Here is a 15,703-nt window from a genome sequence, read left to right as displayed (position 1 = left end):
CCTCAGTCTGATGTAGACTTGTCCCGCCTCCCTCCTGCAAAATCCCTGCTGGCACCTTGATCAGTGAGACCATTGCCAACTCATGACTTCCAGAACTGTAAGATGAGTTTAGTGTAGCTTTAATCCACTAGACTTGTGGGTTTCTTTCTGCAGCCTCAGGGGAGTAATCCCTGGAGGGCCTGCATGCCAACAGGCTCATCTTCCTAGCGGGGGCCCACCCTTGACCATAGGGTGGTCCCACCATGGGCCTACCTGGGCACATCCCTCTGCCAGCACCCTCGGCTGCTCTCCCTCTGGAGGGACTTTCTTGTGTCCTCAATCCCTGAACCTGGGTTTTCATCGCCATGCTTACAGAGGAAACGACACAACTTGGCCAGGAGGGTCAGGAGACTGGAATCAGAGCCTCCCTCCCCTGCTTAAACCAGGGACTCCAAATGGATAAATAGGGAGAAAGCCTGTCCTCCAGGGAGATGTGGACATTTCCTCATGTCTCAACCTTGATTCCTGGGGGAAAGAAAGCACGCCACCCTGAGCATTCCTTACCACCTTTCCACACGGGCCTGGAGCCCAGGTTTCTTGCTAGCCTGTGGCTGGCCTCACTGGCACTCCCCCTCACTGATCTGTCTTTGCCTCCTTTGCCTGCCCCAAACCCTGTGCTTCTCCACATTTGATCAAAGTTCTCAGACCTTAAGGTCTGGAGTCAGCTGTCAGCACTGTGGGCCCCTCAGGTTGGGGGCTAGGGAAGGCCTGCCTGGACCTCTGCTTATGGGGCTTTCCCTAGATGAGGTTCCACCCGGGGCCAAGATGCGAAACTCACCTGTGACTGTTGGGCGCCCATTGTCACCTGGGTCGGAAGAGACTATTTGCATGCTTGACGCTAAGATTTAAATTTTTTTAATTTTTCTTCATTTCACATGAGGACAGAATAACAACCACCTGAGGCAACACATGCAGTTCCTTAATAATAATTTACTGACACCTGTCACCTGGGCACTGTTAGGCACTTGGCTCATGTCATCTCATTGGTCCTCAGTCGTCCAGCCAGGCGGCTGTTTGTCTTTGTGGTCAGGATTAACAACCAGAGCCCAACAATGCCTCTTTCATTCACGGCCCTCCTTTCCTTCCCGCATTTACTCTCACTTCTCCAAAGAGTATGGAAAATAAGCAACAGCCAGCATGAGAAAGCCCTCAGGAGAGTGACTCTGGCTTGGCAGGGCTGTTCTCATCTCAGGGCTGCTGGACTGGCCCCCTGACCCTGTCCGCAGGCTCTGCTGCTGCAGGGACGGGGAGAAGGGGGAAGCCCGTCAGTGGAAACAGGGACTTGAGTACTTCTGGAGTTCCAGATCAGAAACCAGTGCCAGAGCTTTCCACCTCTGTCACTGATTCCGGATCTAGAAACACAACTTCATCGGATTGGGCTGTGGCTGCAGGAAGATGGGAGACCCTGGAAACAAGTGGGATGGCAGCCCTGACCCGACACAGCATCCCCTGTCTGCCCCCGCTGCCAGCACTGTGGCTAAATTTACAACTGCGGAAACTAATGCATCCCAGCTGTATGCCGGCAGCTAGTGCCCCAGCCTCCTTCCGCTGCGCTCAGGCCTGTTTTTATTTTGAACTGTTCTGCTTTGTGCACGTTTAACTGCACAGACCACCTCACCTTGTTCTGCTTTGTTTTTGATGTACTCAGAGTATAAATCCTAAACAGTCAAAAGGTTGCACTGAAGTAACCAAGCATGACAAAAGGCTGCGGCCCACTGGGCCCAGAGTAACTCTGCACATGACTGGCAAACAGAATCAAGTGCAGACGCCCTGGAGAACTATGCAAACCCTGGATGAAACGGTCAACACCTAGACCCCCTGTTCTGTGAGCCTCAGCCTTTGATGAGATGGGCTTGGCCCCAAATGACCAGATGTTCCCAAGGTCCTATGGTGACCCACCCACGCTCTGCTGCTTCCAGAATCCTCAGAGCTGGTGTTACCAGCCGGGCCATGCAGTGGCCTTGTTGGCTGCTGCTAGAACAGCTTCTCCACTAAGCTAAGAAATAGTTTCCTTTGTCAGAGAGACTAGGATTATGTCAAAATACACCTTGTTTCTGGCAGAGTCTTGGAGATTTTATGCCCAGGCATTTAACTGACTAGAAAGAGAGAAGAGCGACTTTTCAGTTGTGACAATGCAATTATCTGACAAAGCTGGGGTGGCGCATCTGGAAATAAACGGAGGGAACTATTCTTCTCTGCAGAGACTTTCCTGCTACATATCCGTCGGTCACCCCACCACCTTCACCACGCCGGTTACTTGCCCCCTTCCTCATGGACTGTTGTCGGTTCTGCTCGGAGCAGAAAGGGTGGGGGGTGGCTGCTTGGGCACAGACAGGCCTGGCCAGATGCTGTGTGAATTGAATTGAGTACAATTCCAACAGCTCCTGGAGAAGCAGGCCACCAGTGCCATCCTGGTCCAAAGTGACCACTGTCAGAAACATCCTGGTGTCCGTGCAGAGCTGGTAGAGTCACAGAACGCGGTCGCCACTGCAGAGCCTCTCGAGGCTGCCAGACCCTCTCCTCAGACAGCGGGACTGATCAGCAAGGCCTGGGGCAGACCTACGCCCTTTTCTCTTTTTCAGTTCTCAGCAATGAGAAGACACTTGCTGTCAGGCCACAAAATAAGAAAGCACGAAACAGCCTTGCTCAGCTAGGCTTTTCTCTTTAATCTTTTCTATTAGTGGAATGTAAGTCTGAGGGAAGAGTAGGCACATTGCTTCCCACCTGCTAGCCCACCATCGGCTCATAGTGTCCCCTGTCTTAGAGTTTCATCTCGATCACAATTGTTAAAGCAGGACAAGCCCATTAATAAAACGCATCTCAATGAGCTCCCTGCACTTTCGAGTATATTACGCCTCTCAGGTTTCCCCCCTGAGAAGGAGGCTGTATTCCCATTTTAGAGATGGGGAGGTGGAGGCTTTGTGAGCTTAGGTAATCTGCCCTGGTTCCTCTGTTCTCAGATGCCCAATCCCTGCCCCCTCTGGTCCTCAGGGCTGTCTCAGGTGGGGACAATATGTGTTCTCATGTCCAGTGGGTTCCATTTGCTCTCCATTTGCTCTCCCATGGCACTGGATTCCTTGTCTGGGAGTGGAAGCCTCACGGTTTCTCCTCAGCCTCCCTTCTGAGTCGACTTTGTTCCTCCTCATGCCCCTGTGCCTGGCCACCCTGTGCTCCGACCCCAGATCGGCCCGGTTGCCTGGAAATGCCAGCGTCAGCATTAGAAAACTTTGTCAGGTGAAGGGTTAAATACGCTGGAATAAGCCTGGCCCTCACAAAAGAAGTGGCATTTACACCCTGTACATTTATGGAAATACTTGCTGAAGGAAAACAACCACAACATTGTGCATGTTTGGAGGAAGAGAATGGCCAAAGTGTCTTTAATTCACTGTTTACCCGTGAGAATTACTCCCAGGAGTAATCCTGCAATAAAATCTTCTTGGTCTATGAGAATAGAAAGAAATTGAATCAAAAGACTCTATTTCCACTTGTATTTATTCAGTCTGGGAAATTCAGTGGGCCGGAGCATTAGTATCAGCAGGGGATTCCTTGCTCCTAGCGTTAAATTACTGTCATAATCGCTCAATTATTTCTTCCTTGTACTGTTTAAAATAAAAATCCATCACATTCTATGTTTTTTTCCAGCATTTATTAGGTTGAGTGTTTAGGAAAATCAATTATAGTCAGTCAGGCATGAATTGATGAATGTTCTTGTAATAATTGTCAGTTGTTAAACTGAATGTACTTTCTCTTTTCGCCCTTTTCATTTCCTTCAGAGGGCAGAGGTGGCTCAGAGAGAGGCGGAGACCTTAAGGGAGCAGCTCTCATCAGCCAACCACTCTCTCCAGCTGGCCTCGCAGATCCAGAAGGCGCCGGACGTGGTGGGTAGCCCAGCCCTGTGGGGACTCTGTCCGCCTCGCGTCTGTACCTCTGTGGTACAGCTGCATTCTTATTTTCCTTTTTAGCCTTCCTTTTTGGGATAATATTTTAAGCAGTTATCCTGTTTTAAACTGTTGTCTTGTGGGGGAGGACCGTTTGTAACCATTTGGAAATGGAACTTGTTGCAGTCAAAGGAAGAGCTTTGCTGATGAGGCATCAGGGTTCCTGGTGGTCGTCACTGAGGGTCTTCCCGCCAGGCCAGTGGAGTAGGGACTGCTGGTGGGTGGAGGGTGGAAACCTGAATTACCAGGAAAACTGCAGATTTGGTCTTCTCCTGAATGCGTCCTTCCAAAGTAAGAAACAGTTCTTGACGAGCTAACAAAATAACTCACTCAGGGTCTGTGTTTGGATAGCTAGACCCTCACTGAAGCGCCACCATCACTCCTTTGCCTCTTGACTCTTCTAAGATTAATAAAACATGCTCTCATTTGCAACTTTCCCAGCTTGATTGAGGCAATTTTGAGCCATGGTTCTCCAGGCTCTATTCTTCGGTGCTGTGCAGCGTAGTTAAGTCCCGGACGTCAGAGCCATCATGCTGGGTTCAGATCCCAGCTCAGCCGGGTGACTCAGACAAGAGGCTTCAACCTGCTGAGTCTCAGTTTCATCATCTGTGGGATGGGTTTTCACAATGGTTTTGGAAAAGCACGTAAAGCACGTAGAGCAGGGGCAGACCCTCAGTAAGTCCTCGGTGAACTCAGGCAGTGACTCTTACTGTGGTGGCATCGCCATCTGATCCAGGAGCCCTGGTTTCCAAACTCATCTCGGCCACTAGCACACTTATGAGCACAGGCAGTTATACTTGCTGGGCCTCAGTTTCCCCATGTGTAGAATAAGAGTTCCATGATCCTGAGCTGGCTTTGGCTCTGACAGCTGTGATGAGTCAACTCCACTTGCTGGTGTCCTTTTACTTAGCAAAGAGCCTTTACTGTGCCAGGACGAGGGTGGACATGAGAGAGCAAGGAGGAGCGAGACGGGGCCTTCCCAGGGAAAGTACGGTCCTATTGGGAAGACTTAGTGTTGTAAGAAATTTATACCATCTCTTGAGAGCCTTTGTACCTCACCTCACCCATGGAGCAGGGTACTGCTATTTCTTTATGTAAATGAGGCTCTGTGAATGTAAACCTTTGGCCCCAGCGACCAAACCAGAACTCCACTAGGGCCTTCTCTCACCCCAGACCAAGGCTTTTAAATGATACCCCGGGAATGAATCCAAAGCAAAGTTTAGGTATTAGGACCTCCTTTTCAGAATGGACTTTAGTTTTCTTTCTTTAAATTCATATTAAATGAAAGGTGATTTAAGTGTTTCAAAATAGAGAGAAAAGCTTTCCAGTTCAGGAATGGTCAAGACCTTCATATTGCATGCTCCCTGACACTAAATTTACCTGAAACGTCCCCTTGACTGGATCACCATCCTGCATCCAAGCTGACCTGGATGGACCCAGCCCCACAGCCAGGGCGTGAAGATGCCCTCAGAGTTGGGGTCAGTAAGCTTTTTCCCTGGTTGCCCTTCGTCCTCAAGAGGAATCGGTTCATCCTAATAGGTCTACACAAGGCGCCTCAGCTCAGTGTTTTGATTGAAAGGATTTCTGGCACCCTTCTAGACTGTAGCAACCAAAACATTTTAGAAGGAAATGAATGTTTTTGCAGGTAGAGTAAGTTGTGGATCCTAGGGGTGCTTAAACACTTCATCATGGGCTAAGTGCAGTGTTTACATGGCACCAGCTCCCTCTTCCCCGAGCAGCCCTGCCAGGGCTCCCCGGGCATGCATTCCCACATAGGCAGGCGGCTCAGCCTCCAGCTCCAGCTCCAGCTCCAGCCCCAGCCAGTCGGGGAGCAAACATAGGAAACTGGGCCAGCGGGGAAATGTCTGTTGGGCTTGGCTGGCAGAACTCGGCAGAGAAACAGTAGAGTCTATAGATTTAGCAAAAGCCAAAACCAGTGTGTTGGGTGTCTTAGCAGAATCGCTGGTCCTAGTCAAGCGCTTGGTGAGCTCCTGCCTGTGTGTGGGGCTGTGCTGGGGCCTTGCGTGCCTATCTTGTCTCTGCCTCGGGACCCTGCCATCCTCAGAGGAAGGTTTTATTGTCATCATGTTACAGATAAAGAAACTGAGACTTGGAGGGGTTAAGTAAATTGCCTGGGTCATATAGCTAGAAAATACTCAGGCTGGGATTCGCTTCCAGGCCGTCCTACTCCAGAGTCTGCTCTTTGCTCCCTGCTTCATGTGCATTTAGGGGCTGCACCATTATAGATCATTATTTAGCTGAACTAGGTGCGGTAGGAGGACCCAGCAGATACACAACCTGTGATGTTTCACACAAGTAGGTTTGGGGAGCGGTGTGAGAGGAGGTGAACAGGTTCAAACAGAGTGGAACGGGACTCTACATGGGTGACTTCTGTTTTGACGCTAAGCCCCGGCATCATCAGGAGCCCTTCCACTTTTTCACATGCTGAAACTCTCCAGAGCATTCTCATCTCTCCTCTTGGCTCCTGAGCCATCGCCACCCCCCTACCCCTCAAAGCCTCAGCGCCCATGAAGGTAGCATTCCCTTATAGGACTTGGAAGCCTGGAATTCTGGGTGACACTGTCCCTATGGGGACATTAATTTATGCAAGACACAACTCGCAGGCCCCAGAGTTCTGGTGCCCACAGGACTTGCTGTCAGACTTGGAGAAGTCAGTTTCACTCCTTCAGAGGCTCATCCAAGCCAGAGTCATGACCCTGAACCCTATCAGGATCACAGGGAGTCCCTGGGTCCTACCCCAGGAACCCCTGAAACCACAGTCTCCTGGGAGAGCCCAGAACCTATGTATTTTCTAAAGCCCCCCAGTGATTTGTGTGCTTGAGTTAAGGCCTGGTCCTCTGAATCCAATTCCCCTCATCATGTGCTTCACCTCTCGTGGACGGGCTCACAAGCCGGCATCCCGATGGCCTGACAGCCAGCTCCCTGTGGTTTCAAAAGTGTGTCTCCTCCCAGCACCATGTCCGCCTGTTGGGCACTTTCCTTTCTGGGCTGTGCCAGAGTCTCCACTGGCCTCGCCCTCTGTCTTCTGCCCCTCAGTCGTTTCCCGGCCCTAGTCCATGTGTCTTTCCCGGGTTGTCTTCATGATGGAACAACCATGATGCCCTCATGTTTAAAATGAAAGTGAGTGTGTTTGGGTTTCAAGTCCTCGATCTTATTTCCAAGGCCTTACTGCCTTTGGGTATATTATCTTACTCATCTCATTTAATTTATGCAAGACACAAATGCTTTTCGTAATGTTGTGAATGAGCAATCTATGGCCCAGGTTCCTGAGAATTAATGTGCCCACAGTCACATAGTCAGCTGTGGACAGACCAGACTGAGCCCCTGCCATTGGGCAGGAAGGCCTTCTGAGGACAGCCTAGTGCTGGGTCCTCATCCTGTGTCCAGACTCAGCACTGAGGCCTGCTGTTTTTATACATAATATTTGAGCCACTTACCCCTAGCAGGTTAACTTGCGCTTGCCCGTTTAAAACTGCAAATCACCTTTGGCGGCTTTTACACTCTTTCCTTAAGAGCACTTAGAACAGGTTTTATGGCTCACATCCCTCAGGTCGGAAGAAGGCTGAAATGAGTTAAATTAGGTAACATGGCTTGATGTAGACCGGCCGTGCGACCAACCTCCCCAGTTATCTGTCACTCTGTCGTGTCCCCTCCCTTGCGCCTCCACAAGTCTGGCCACCCTGCCAAGTGTTCACCCATCAGGCACTAACACACTCACTCCTTTTCAGGCTGGCCTCTCAGCATCTATCCTGCTTCATGCCCTGCGCCCCGCCCCTTCCAACCTCAGTGCCCACCTGTGATGTTCCCACCGTGAATTGCAGCCCTCTTCCCTCTGAGAGCACCTTCAGCCCTTCATGATAACCCAACCCTGCAGGGAGGACTTGTCCTAGGCTCCCAGGCTCCTGACCTTGGTCCCGGCCAGTGTGTCTAGGACGATGCTTCCCACTCTCTGTGGGAAGGGCAGTTTTGTTTTGATTTTTAAATTTCCAATCTGTTGCAAGCTGATAGTTTTGTAAAAGACAATAAAAATAGGACAGCCATGTGGAACTGCTATAAAAGTTCCTAGGCGCTCTCGGCTTCTGCGCTTGTCATGCTGCGTGCGGCACTGGTGGGAGGATTGGCCCCAGCGGGCAGGGCACACTTGGAGCAGCACTGTCCGGACAGCACATGCCTTTTAAATGAGCCAGAGGGAGGATGCTTCCGGGGCCCCAGGGCCATGCACACCAGGTTAAAGGAAAGTATTTTACATATTAGACAAGTCAGGGGCCTCTCGGGTAGCGCAGGCAGTTGAGCACAGCGCTGTGAAGCTGTCCATAGCCTCTGCAGTGCCGGTTCGATCCCCGCCAGCTGCGGAGCAACCCACATGGCATGCCAGACCTCTCCTGTCTCGCCCTCTGCTCCCCTCAGCAGTGTATTTCAGTCAGTCTGCCTGTTCTGTTCCCTGCTCTATCTCTGGTGAATCCTCTCACCCTCCCGCACATCTGGCCTGTACCCCAGTTCTTGTATAAATAAATAAATCTTTAAAAAAAAAATATTCTACAAGTCGAAGAAACATTATCTTCCCAGGAGGGAGACGAGACATGCAAAGCTATTCCCTGGGTGACTGGCTGTACCCAAATATGAACACCCCATGACAAGCTCATGGAATGGCATGGCTGAACCAACCAAGTGGAGCTCAGCCGCCACCCTTCACCCCCGCCCCAGTATAGGCAAGATCAAGATGGGCAGCTGTCCACCTGGGGGTGAAGGGGTGACTGGGAAGATGCTGACATTCTACAAATGTGGAGTATGAGCTGCCCCAGGTCTCACCCAAGCCCTCCTTCCCTCCCCATTAGTCATGCCCAGAAGTGCATCCACCCACAGAAAAGTTTCCAGAATCCTGCAGGTGCCATAATTAACTTTAAAACTTGAAAAAAGGTACTACCTTAATCCTTAGGAAGTGGAATTACGAATTTAACTTTTTCTTCTTTTTCTCCATACCTTTTCCCTATTTTGCATATTTTGTGTGAGCAAATTTGGGGAGGGGAAAAGTAAGTATAAAAGTAAGTTTAAGAGTTTTAAGCAAATGTGCATCTTCCACATTGAGAAACATTTGATCAAACAGTATCTCAGCATCTTGATCACTTAGTAGCAAACCAGTAGGACTTTGAATCCCATGTTATAGTGGAAAATCCAAATGCTTGGGAACATCCCCGGTGCCCTCTGCAGAACCTTTCCATGTGGTGTCCCTGCCTGGAACTCCCACTATCAGCAAGCTCTTTCTCCTTCAGGTCTTTGCTCAAATGACACCATCTCAATGAGGCTTTTCCTGACCATCTTAAAAAACACAGTGACTCCTCCCAAACCTGACCCCGTGCCCTTTCCCTGCTTCAGTTTTCCTATGTTACTTCCCACCATCCAACACACTTCATCCTACTAATAAATGTAACGCTCATGTCCGGCCCTGCACCATCCCACCCACTAGACTGGTAGTGAGGACAAGGACGTCTGGCCTTCTGTTCTGTTTGCCTAGAACATGGTTGACATTCAATAAATATCGACCACTTAGACAGAGAAGGCTGTGTGGGGAGGACTGTGGGCAGGCCCTGTCCACCTTGAGGTACCATCTATGTCTTTCCATCTGCGTGGGCTTTGCCTCAGTTTCCAGCACAGCTAACTCCAAGCACCTGCCTGAAGCCAGTGCAGTTTGTCATTTCCTCTCTCCTTCCCAGGAACAGGCCATAGAGGTGCTGACCCGCTCCAGCCTGGAAGTTGAGTTGGCAGCCAAAGAGCGGGAGATCGCCCAACTGGTGGAGGACGTGCAGAGACTCCAGGCCAGCCTCACCAAACTGCGCGAGAACTCGGCCAGCCAGATCTCCCAGCTCGAGCAGCAACTGAGTGCCAAGAATAGCACGCTCAAAGTAAGGGGCCGGCAGCTGAGGGAGGGAGGGCTGGATGCACACACGTACACACAGACACACACCTACCCACACTCTCAGCTCGTGACCGAGGAGCACCCAGGGACACCAGACTGTTAAGGGGGCACACGCTCTGAAAGGGGTCTGGCCATCCATGGCACAAAGGCAAAGGAAGCAGACTCTTAGTGTGAGAGATCTTTAATAGAATCAGTGTGCATAGAGAGAAAAACTAAAGGATATTCCTAATAGTAGTTTCCCAGTGAAACTCTAGAAATTACCCAATACTCTCATGGGCAAATACCCAGCCAAACAGGATCAGCCCGAAGCAGGGCCACTGAGGCCCAAAAGCTTGCCACATGTCTAAGGTACCTTCTGGCAGAGAACCATAAGCAAGAGGTTAGGCAGGTCCCAGAGAGCTGGGACAGAAGGAGACACTTGAAATTCAAAATCAAAATATAAATCAAGATAAGGGCTGCCTTTGTCTCTGCCAAAGATGGCCTCCCCGCATGTCTCTCACACGTGTCTATTCCAAGTAGCTCTATACCTGTTTTCCTCCACATGTCTCCAAGTCTCTGGGTGATGTTCGAAGGCACAGAAGCAAAAGAGAGAGGGGGTCCCCTTACTTTCCTTGTTATATAGGTTCACCTGCCCACTCAGCTCCACCAGCTTCCCCGTTCAAGAAGTCCAGTTCATGGAATACTGGGACTTACAGTCCAAGGTGGTTGCATGTAAATGGAGGCAGGAAGAATGGCACTTCCCCTTTATGGAGCCTCTATAACACGACTTGCAAGGAGTCTGGGGTCATCTGGCTTGATGCTCTGGCACCCTGTGCTCCTCAGTGGGTCTCTTCTGCTCCTGGTATGTGGAACACTCGCCTAAAAGGCAGCTTATATCAGTATCTGCCTTATTTGCACTGCCTTGGTTGCTGCACCAGTGTATCTCATTTATTTCCTTCTTTAATAGCAGAAATGGCTACTTGGATTTCTTAGTCTGAGCTCCGACTATCCACAAAACTTTTTCTCTCCAATGAGAACAATATAATACAGCCCAAAGTTCCCCTAGGCGCATCATTCAGAAACTCCCTCAGCTATGTTTGGGAGAGTACCTTGTTGGGAACTTACAGCAAATAATGGCAACCTTGAACTTCTGAGCTCACCAGAAGTGAGTCCCTGAGCCGAGGCTGGTTGACAACCTTTGAACCCTGCCATCAGCTCTTAACTGGAGGGCGCTTCCTTCTTAAGACACAGTTTCTGTTGTTGCCCCTGGTAGAAACACCCACCTTCAGTGCCCACCCGCAAGGCTGCCTCCCCACCCCACAATGCGGGAGCTGGGGGTCTGTGTGGGGTGTGCAGCGTCCGTCAGGGCCACAGACTGTGTGTGTGGACTGCCGTCAGGCCTCCCCTGCCTGTGCTCCCTGACCCTGGAGGAAACGAAATGAGAGCCTAGAAGCCCGCCGAGGGCAAGTCTGGGTTGGGTTCCTGAGCCTCAGGGTTTGCCCCTCAAGCCTGTGTTGCTTCAGCACAGCCCCCCAAGCTTGGTCTGTCACTTCCCAGGGAGCATGAGCAGGAGCACAGCAAAGCTAGACCTTCTTGAGCTTTCTCATGAATTTGTATCCCTTACTCAGAACCGAGAGCCATTTTCATTCTATATTTTTAATTATACTTTATTTAACGTTTTCCGGTCTGTTGAAATTAGGGTAATTTGAAGATAGTCCTGGGACCCGAGATTCGTAGCATGTCGAAGCCCAAAGGCTGTCCTCAGAGGTACCTCATTTGATAGTGAAGAGACAGGACCAGCGGGCCCCAATTCCCAGAGCAGATTCTCCCTCAGGCCTCCAGCCCACTCAGCTCGGGCTCAGGTCCGGTGTGGGGAACACGAGTGGGTGAGCGTCGGCCTCCCCAGCACAGTCACTGCACACTCAAGACTGTGGATCAAAGTTAGTTATAAAAAATGTAGAGAGAACTTATATAAAGCAATTAGACTTGTAGTTAGACTTGTTTTGATGTTTTGAAGTCAGTTATTTCTCCTCGCCCCAACCACGTTTCTTATCCAGAACTAAGTTTCCCGCAGGTCTGTCCTCTTGTTGCTCGCTGACACCCAGGCACCCACCTCTCCCCTGCTGGTTTGCCCTTTGCCTCACTGGGGTGGCTCTCATCCCTTGTTGGAGAAACCATGGGTACCTGGGTCCCCTGAGGAGATGGTCCTGCCAGCTGTGGGGACGTGATAGAGACCAGGGCCTGCGGTCAGCAGCCGTGCATTGATTTCTCCAGGGTCTCTTAACTCGCTCATCAGCTTGCCCAGTCAGTGAGTGCCAGTACTCATTTTTTATTTCTAGATTAAATCTAATTTTCCTGTGTTATAGTCATTTCTGACCCTGGCAGTGGCATTATTATTAGATAATTTCCCTTTCTCTCCTTTGTTGCAGTTAAAGGGTACGACTCGGATACAGTCTGCAGTTGACTACATGAGAGGCAGGCTATAGACCTTACAATTTTTATTATAGAGCAATTTCTTCTAAATCAGTTAAGGTTTTAATGTTTGCCTTCACAAAAAATGAAACGCAGTTTCACAAATTAATGTTCTTTATCCGTATCTTGGGGGAATTCTTTAATACTCTGCAGTTAATGAAACAATTCGGCAATACTTCTTCCAAAATTATTGCTCCCTTATCTTCATCTGATCTAATAATCAAAACATATCCTCTAGTAACAAGACTTCTCTGATTTTAATTATCTTAACCCCTTGCCGCCAGGAGTGACAGTCTCCCCAGTACCGAAGCCACACACAAAAGGCAGAGCCCTCCCCAAAAGAGTGTATCTCCCCCCACCTCACCCCAAGGAATAAGGTTAATTGAATGAGATACCTTTCCAGGGCTTTTTTTTTTTTCCTAAAGTGTATAATTTATAGTCTCAAATCTGAGCTAAGCAGTGCTATAATTATAGAAAGATATTTTATGAATGAGACCTATCAAATTGGCAACCTGATGCTTTGGCAACAGGGGTCTCACCTAGCGGTGCCAGCAAGGAGTCTCACCAGACTTTCAGTGGGGCTTTCCCCTTGCTCCTCAAACCCCCCCCCCCAACACCGCCCCTCCCCATACCCCTGCCTCAGTCTTTTCCCCTGGGACCATGTTGTTTAACTCTTGGGATCCTGGCACCTCCTGGTCTAGATGGAATTGGAATCCCTGTCAGAGGATTCTGCAGCCCCCACCATCTCTCAGCTTCTTGGAGTTATGGGTAGCTTTGCCATGAACATTGGCCATGGTCTTTGGTTGATTAGATGCTCATGTACTTCATGACAGTCACTGATAGGAGTGGGGGTAGGCTCGCAAGGACAAAAGGCATAACGGGCAGAATCTTAAGATTTTCGAGGCTTAATAGAATTTATTTGGGATTAGTTGTTTTGCTTTCTCCAGCACCTTGATACTCTCCATCTTTCTGAAACTAATATTTCTTCCCTTCACTTAGACGTTTGATTGTAGTTCTGTGAGGATGAATTGACAGTTAGTTGGATGGTCATCAGCCTTTCTTCCCCCACATTCTGCTTTTTCAAACCAAATTCACCATAAATGTATCACTATCCATGTACAGCCTCTAACCTTTAAATAGACATCGAAACAGACACAGGAGTGGGAGATGTTTCTTCCTGCCTAATCTGACAAGTACTCAAGCACAGTGCCACTTGTAAAGGATAATTCTGTATTCGTAATTAATGAAATAACCCGACTGCCATTACAAGGCTGCTATTTTTGATAACTCTCTATTCTGTGGTCTTCTGTTGGAACACTTCAATGCAGAGGCAGTATAATTAGGCAGTCACCTGCGTTACACTCACTATAGCACAGAAAAGAATGCTACCAATAGCTTCAATTTAAAATGGGTATTTATAAGAAAGGCTAGCTAAAAGAATGCCAATCTCCCATAGGGAGAAATTATATTTTCTAAAGATGCTTTAAAGATCAGTACTTCCCGCTGGGTGGGTGGGCAGGTGTATTAGAATCACCTGGAAGATTTTTTCCAAACTGCACGTGCCTTCCAAACCTTCTGCACTTCTCACCCCACCTCCTGAGGTTCTGATAGGTCCTTTTGAGCCAATATGGAACATGCTGTGTCCTTCAGGGCGTCAGGACAGGAAACAAGACTGGTCAAGGCCCATGCCTGTCCATCCTGCACCTGCCCTCCATGTAGGAAGACTTAACCCGGATGGTGTACACAAGCACTAAGATCAAAATCCAGAGAACAGAGGGGCCAGAGGACGAGCCTCCTTGAGCCTTCCATGGGGAGAAAGAAGGGTAAATGCGGCCCCAGCCGTGGGAAGCAGAGTGGAATCTGCCCAGTGGCAGTGAGAGGCTCCAGGGGAAGACACCAAGGGGCTCCAAGCTGCAGCCCTCCAGGCCACTTTGGGATTGAGGCAGGTCAGGAGGTCACAAGTCGGTTCCTACAGAATCGTTATAAACCAGTGGTATTACTGCAAGTGCTCTAGGAAGCTAATTATCTGTGGGACTCAACAGTAAAATCTCTTGGAAAGTCACTGGGTGGTAAATCTAGATCTTTCCCTTGCAGATGGTCCCCAGCTTACCACACATATAGCTGCCCACGATGTGTAGTATCTCAGTGGCCTAAATGTTGAGGAGGACCTTTCTGGCCTATGATAGCAGCTACACTTGCTCATCCCATATTTCCTCACCAGGGTGTTTTGAAAACCCTTATCCTTAGTCTCCCATTTTTCACATGAGAAGCCTGAGACCCACATGACCCAAGGACACACTCAGCCAGGCCATACTGCTAGTTCTCAGTGAAAACTCATCCAGATTACACAGACTGTAGTCCTAACACCTTCTGACCAGGGCGAGTCACAGTGTTCGAGCTCCCAGGGGGACCATAGTGGACACAGCAACAATAATGGCCCTGCGCGAAAGTCCTGCGGGACCCACCTCTGCACCAGGGTCTTGCCATGTGCCCTGTCATTCAGCCCTCTGGGGTTGTTGCTGATATTCTCATTTTACAAATGAGCTTATTAATGTGCCCAAAGTACCAGAACTGGACTTGGCTCAATGCCGGGCTAGGTTCTAGGTTCAAACTTTTCCTTCTCGAGCCCTTCTTATATTTCTCCTGTTCACTGAACTTGACGAGTTTTCTGTGTGTTCCGTACTCGGCATCAGAGCTGCACATCTGAAAGCTGCCTGGCATCCCAGCAGCCCTGATGATCCTTTGTCAGGGAGGGCTGGCCCATTAGTACTTCTAGTGACTAGGGAGAAGAATGAAGTAATCCCTCTTTGTGAGCACCTCTGAGACTCTTTTGTAGGAAAATGAGTGCCTGCTTCCCCGTTTAATTATGACTGAGAGAACCATTATAATAGATAAAGTTGGTGAGAGGTTCTTCAAAAGGAAGTAGGGCAGAGCAATCTTGGACAACAGAAAATAAACACAAGACACCATCAGCACAGGCAATAGGAAAGATGGGCTAAGTGAGTTTGGTTTACAGACTCCTGGATTCTTGAAACAGCAGCAGGTGGGATTCGGTTGAGCCTTGAGGCTGCTAGGCATCTCTCCCCAACTCTAGAATGTTCCCAGTTGCTTTAAACCGATCTGTCTTGGCTGGTGAGGCAGAACCTGGAGAGATTGCTGGACACCTCTCCGGAGATGGGGAGGTGCTGGAGCTCTGCTTCAGGTCAGGACACTAGTTGCGTCATCAGGACCATCCCCTTCTGGCTGTTTTATGTTCATCTACCTTATTTTCCCCATAAGCTCCCTTTGGGAGGTGGTCAACAACAGCAAGCTAGTCTCAAAATGAAAATACTACAGAGGT

The 15,703-nt window shown here is 49.4% G+C and overlaps 1 protein-coding gene across 17 annotated transcripts in view; it reads left to right on the top strand.

Moving 5' to 3' along the window:
* Positions 1 to 15,703, top strand: part of CUX1 (cut like homeobox 1) — a gene marked incomplete at both ends in the record, with an annotated part of 322,665 nt that overhangs the window by 240,340 nt on the left and 66,622 nt on the right. For 8 of the 17 annotated variants that reach the window (XM_084251633.1, XM_084251631.1, XM_084251637.1 and 5 more), the window contains 2 exons: positions 3,813 to 3,917; positions 9,716 to 9,898. In XM_084251633.1, the coding sequence (XP_084107759.1) occupies positions 3,813 to 3,917; positions 9,716 to 9,898 (288 nt within the window). Of the gene's footprint in view, positions 1 to 3,812; positions 3,935 to 9,645; positions 9,899 to 15,703 lie in introns of all 17 variants that reach the window. The other 9 variants (XM_084251632.1, XM_084251634.1, XM_084251630.1 and 6 more) reach the window with 2 other exon arrangements.

This window comes from Talpa europaea, assembly GCF_964194135.1.
Source record: "Talpa europaea genome assembly, chromosome: 12".
Classification (NCBI taxonomy): Eukaryota; Metazoa; Chordata; class Mammalia; order Eulipotyphla; family Talpidae; genus Talpa; species Talpa europaea.
This window is presented reverse-complemented; position numbering and strand designations above follow the sequence as displayed.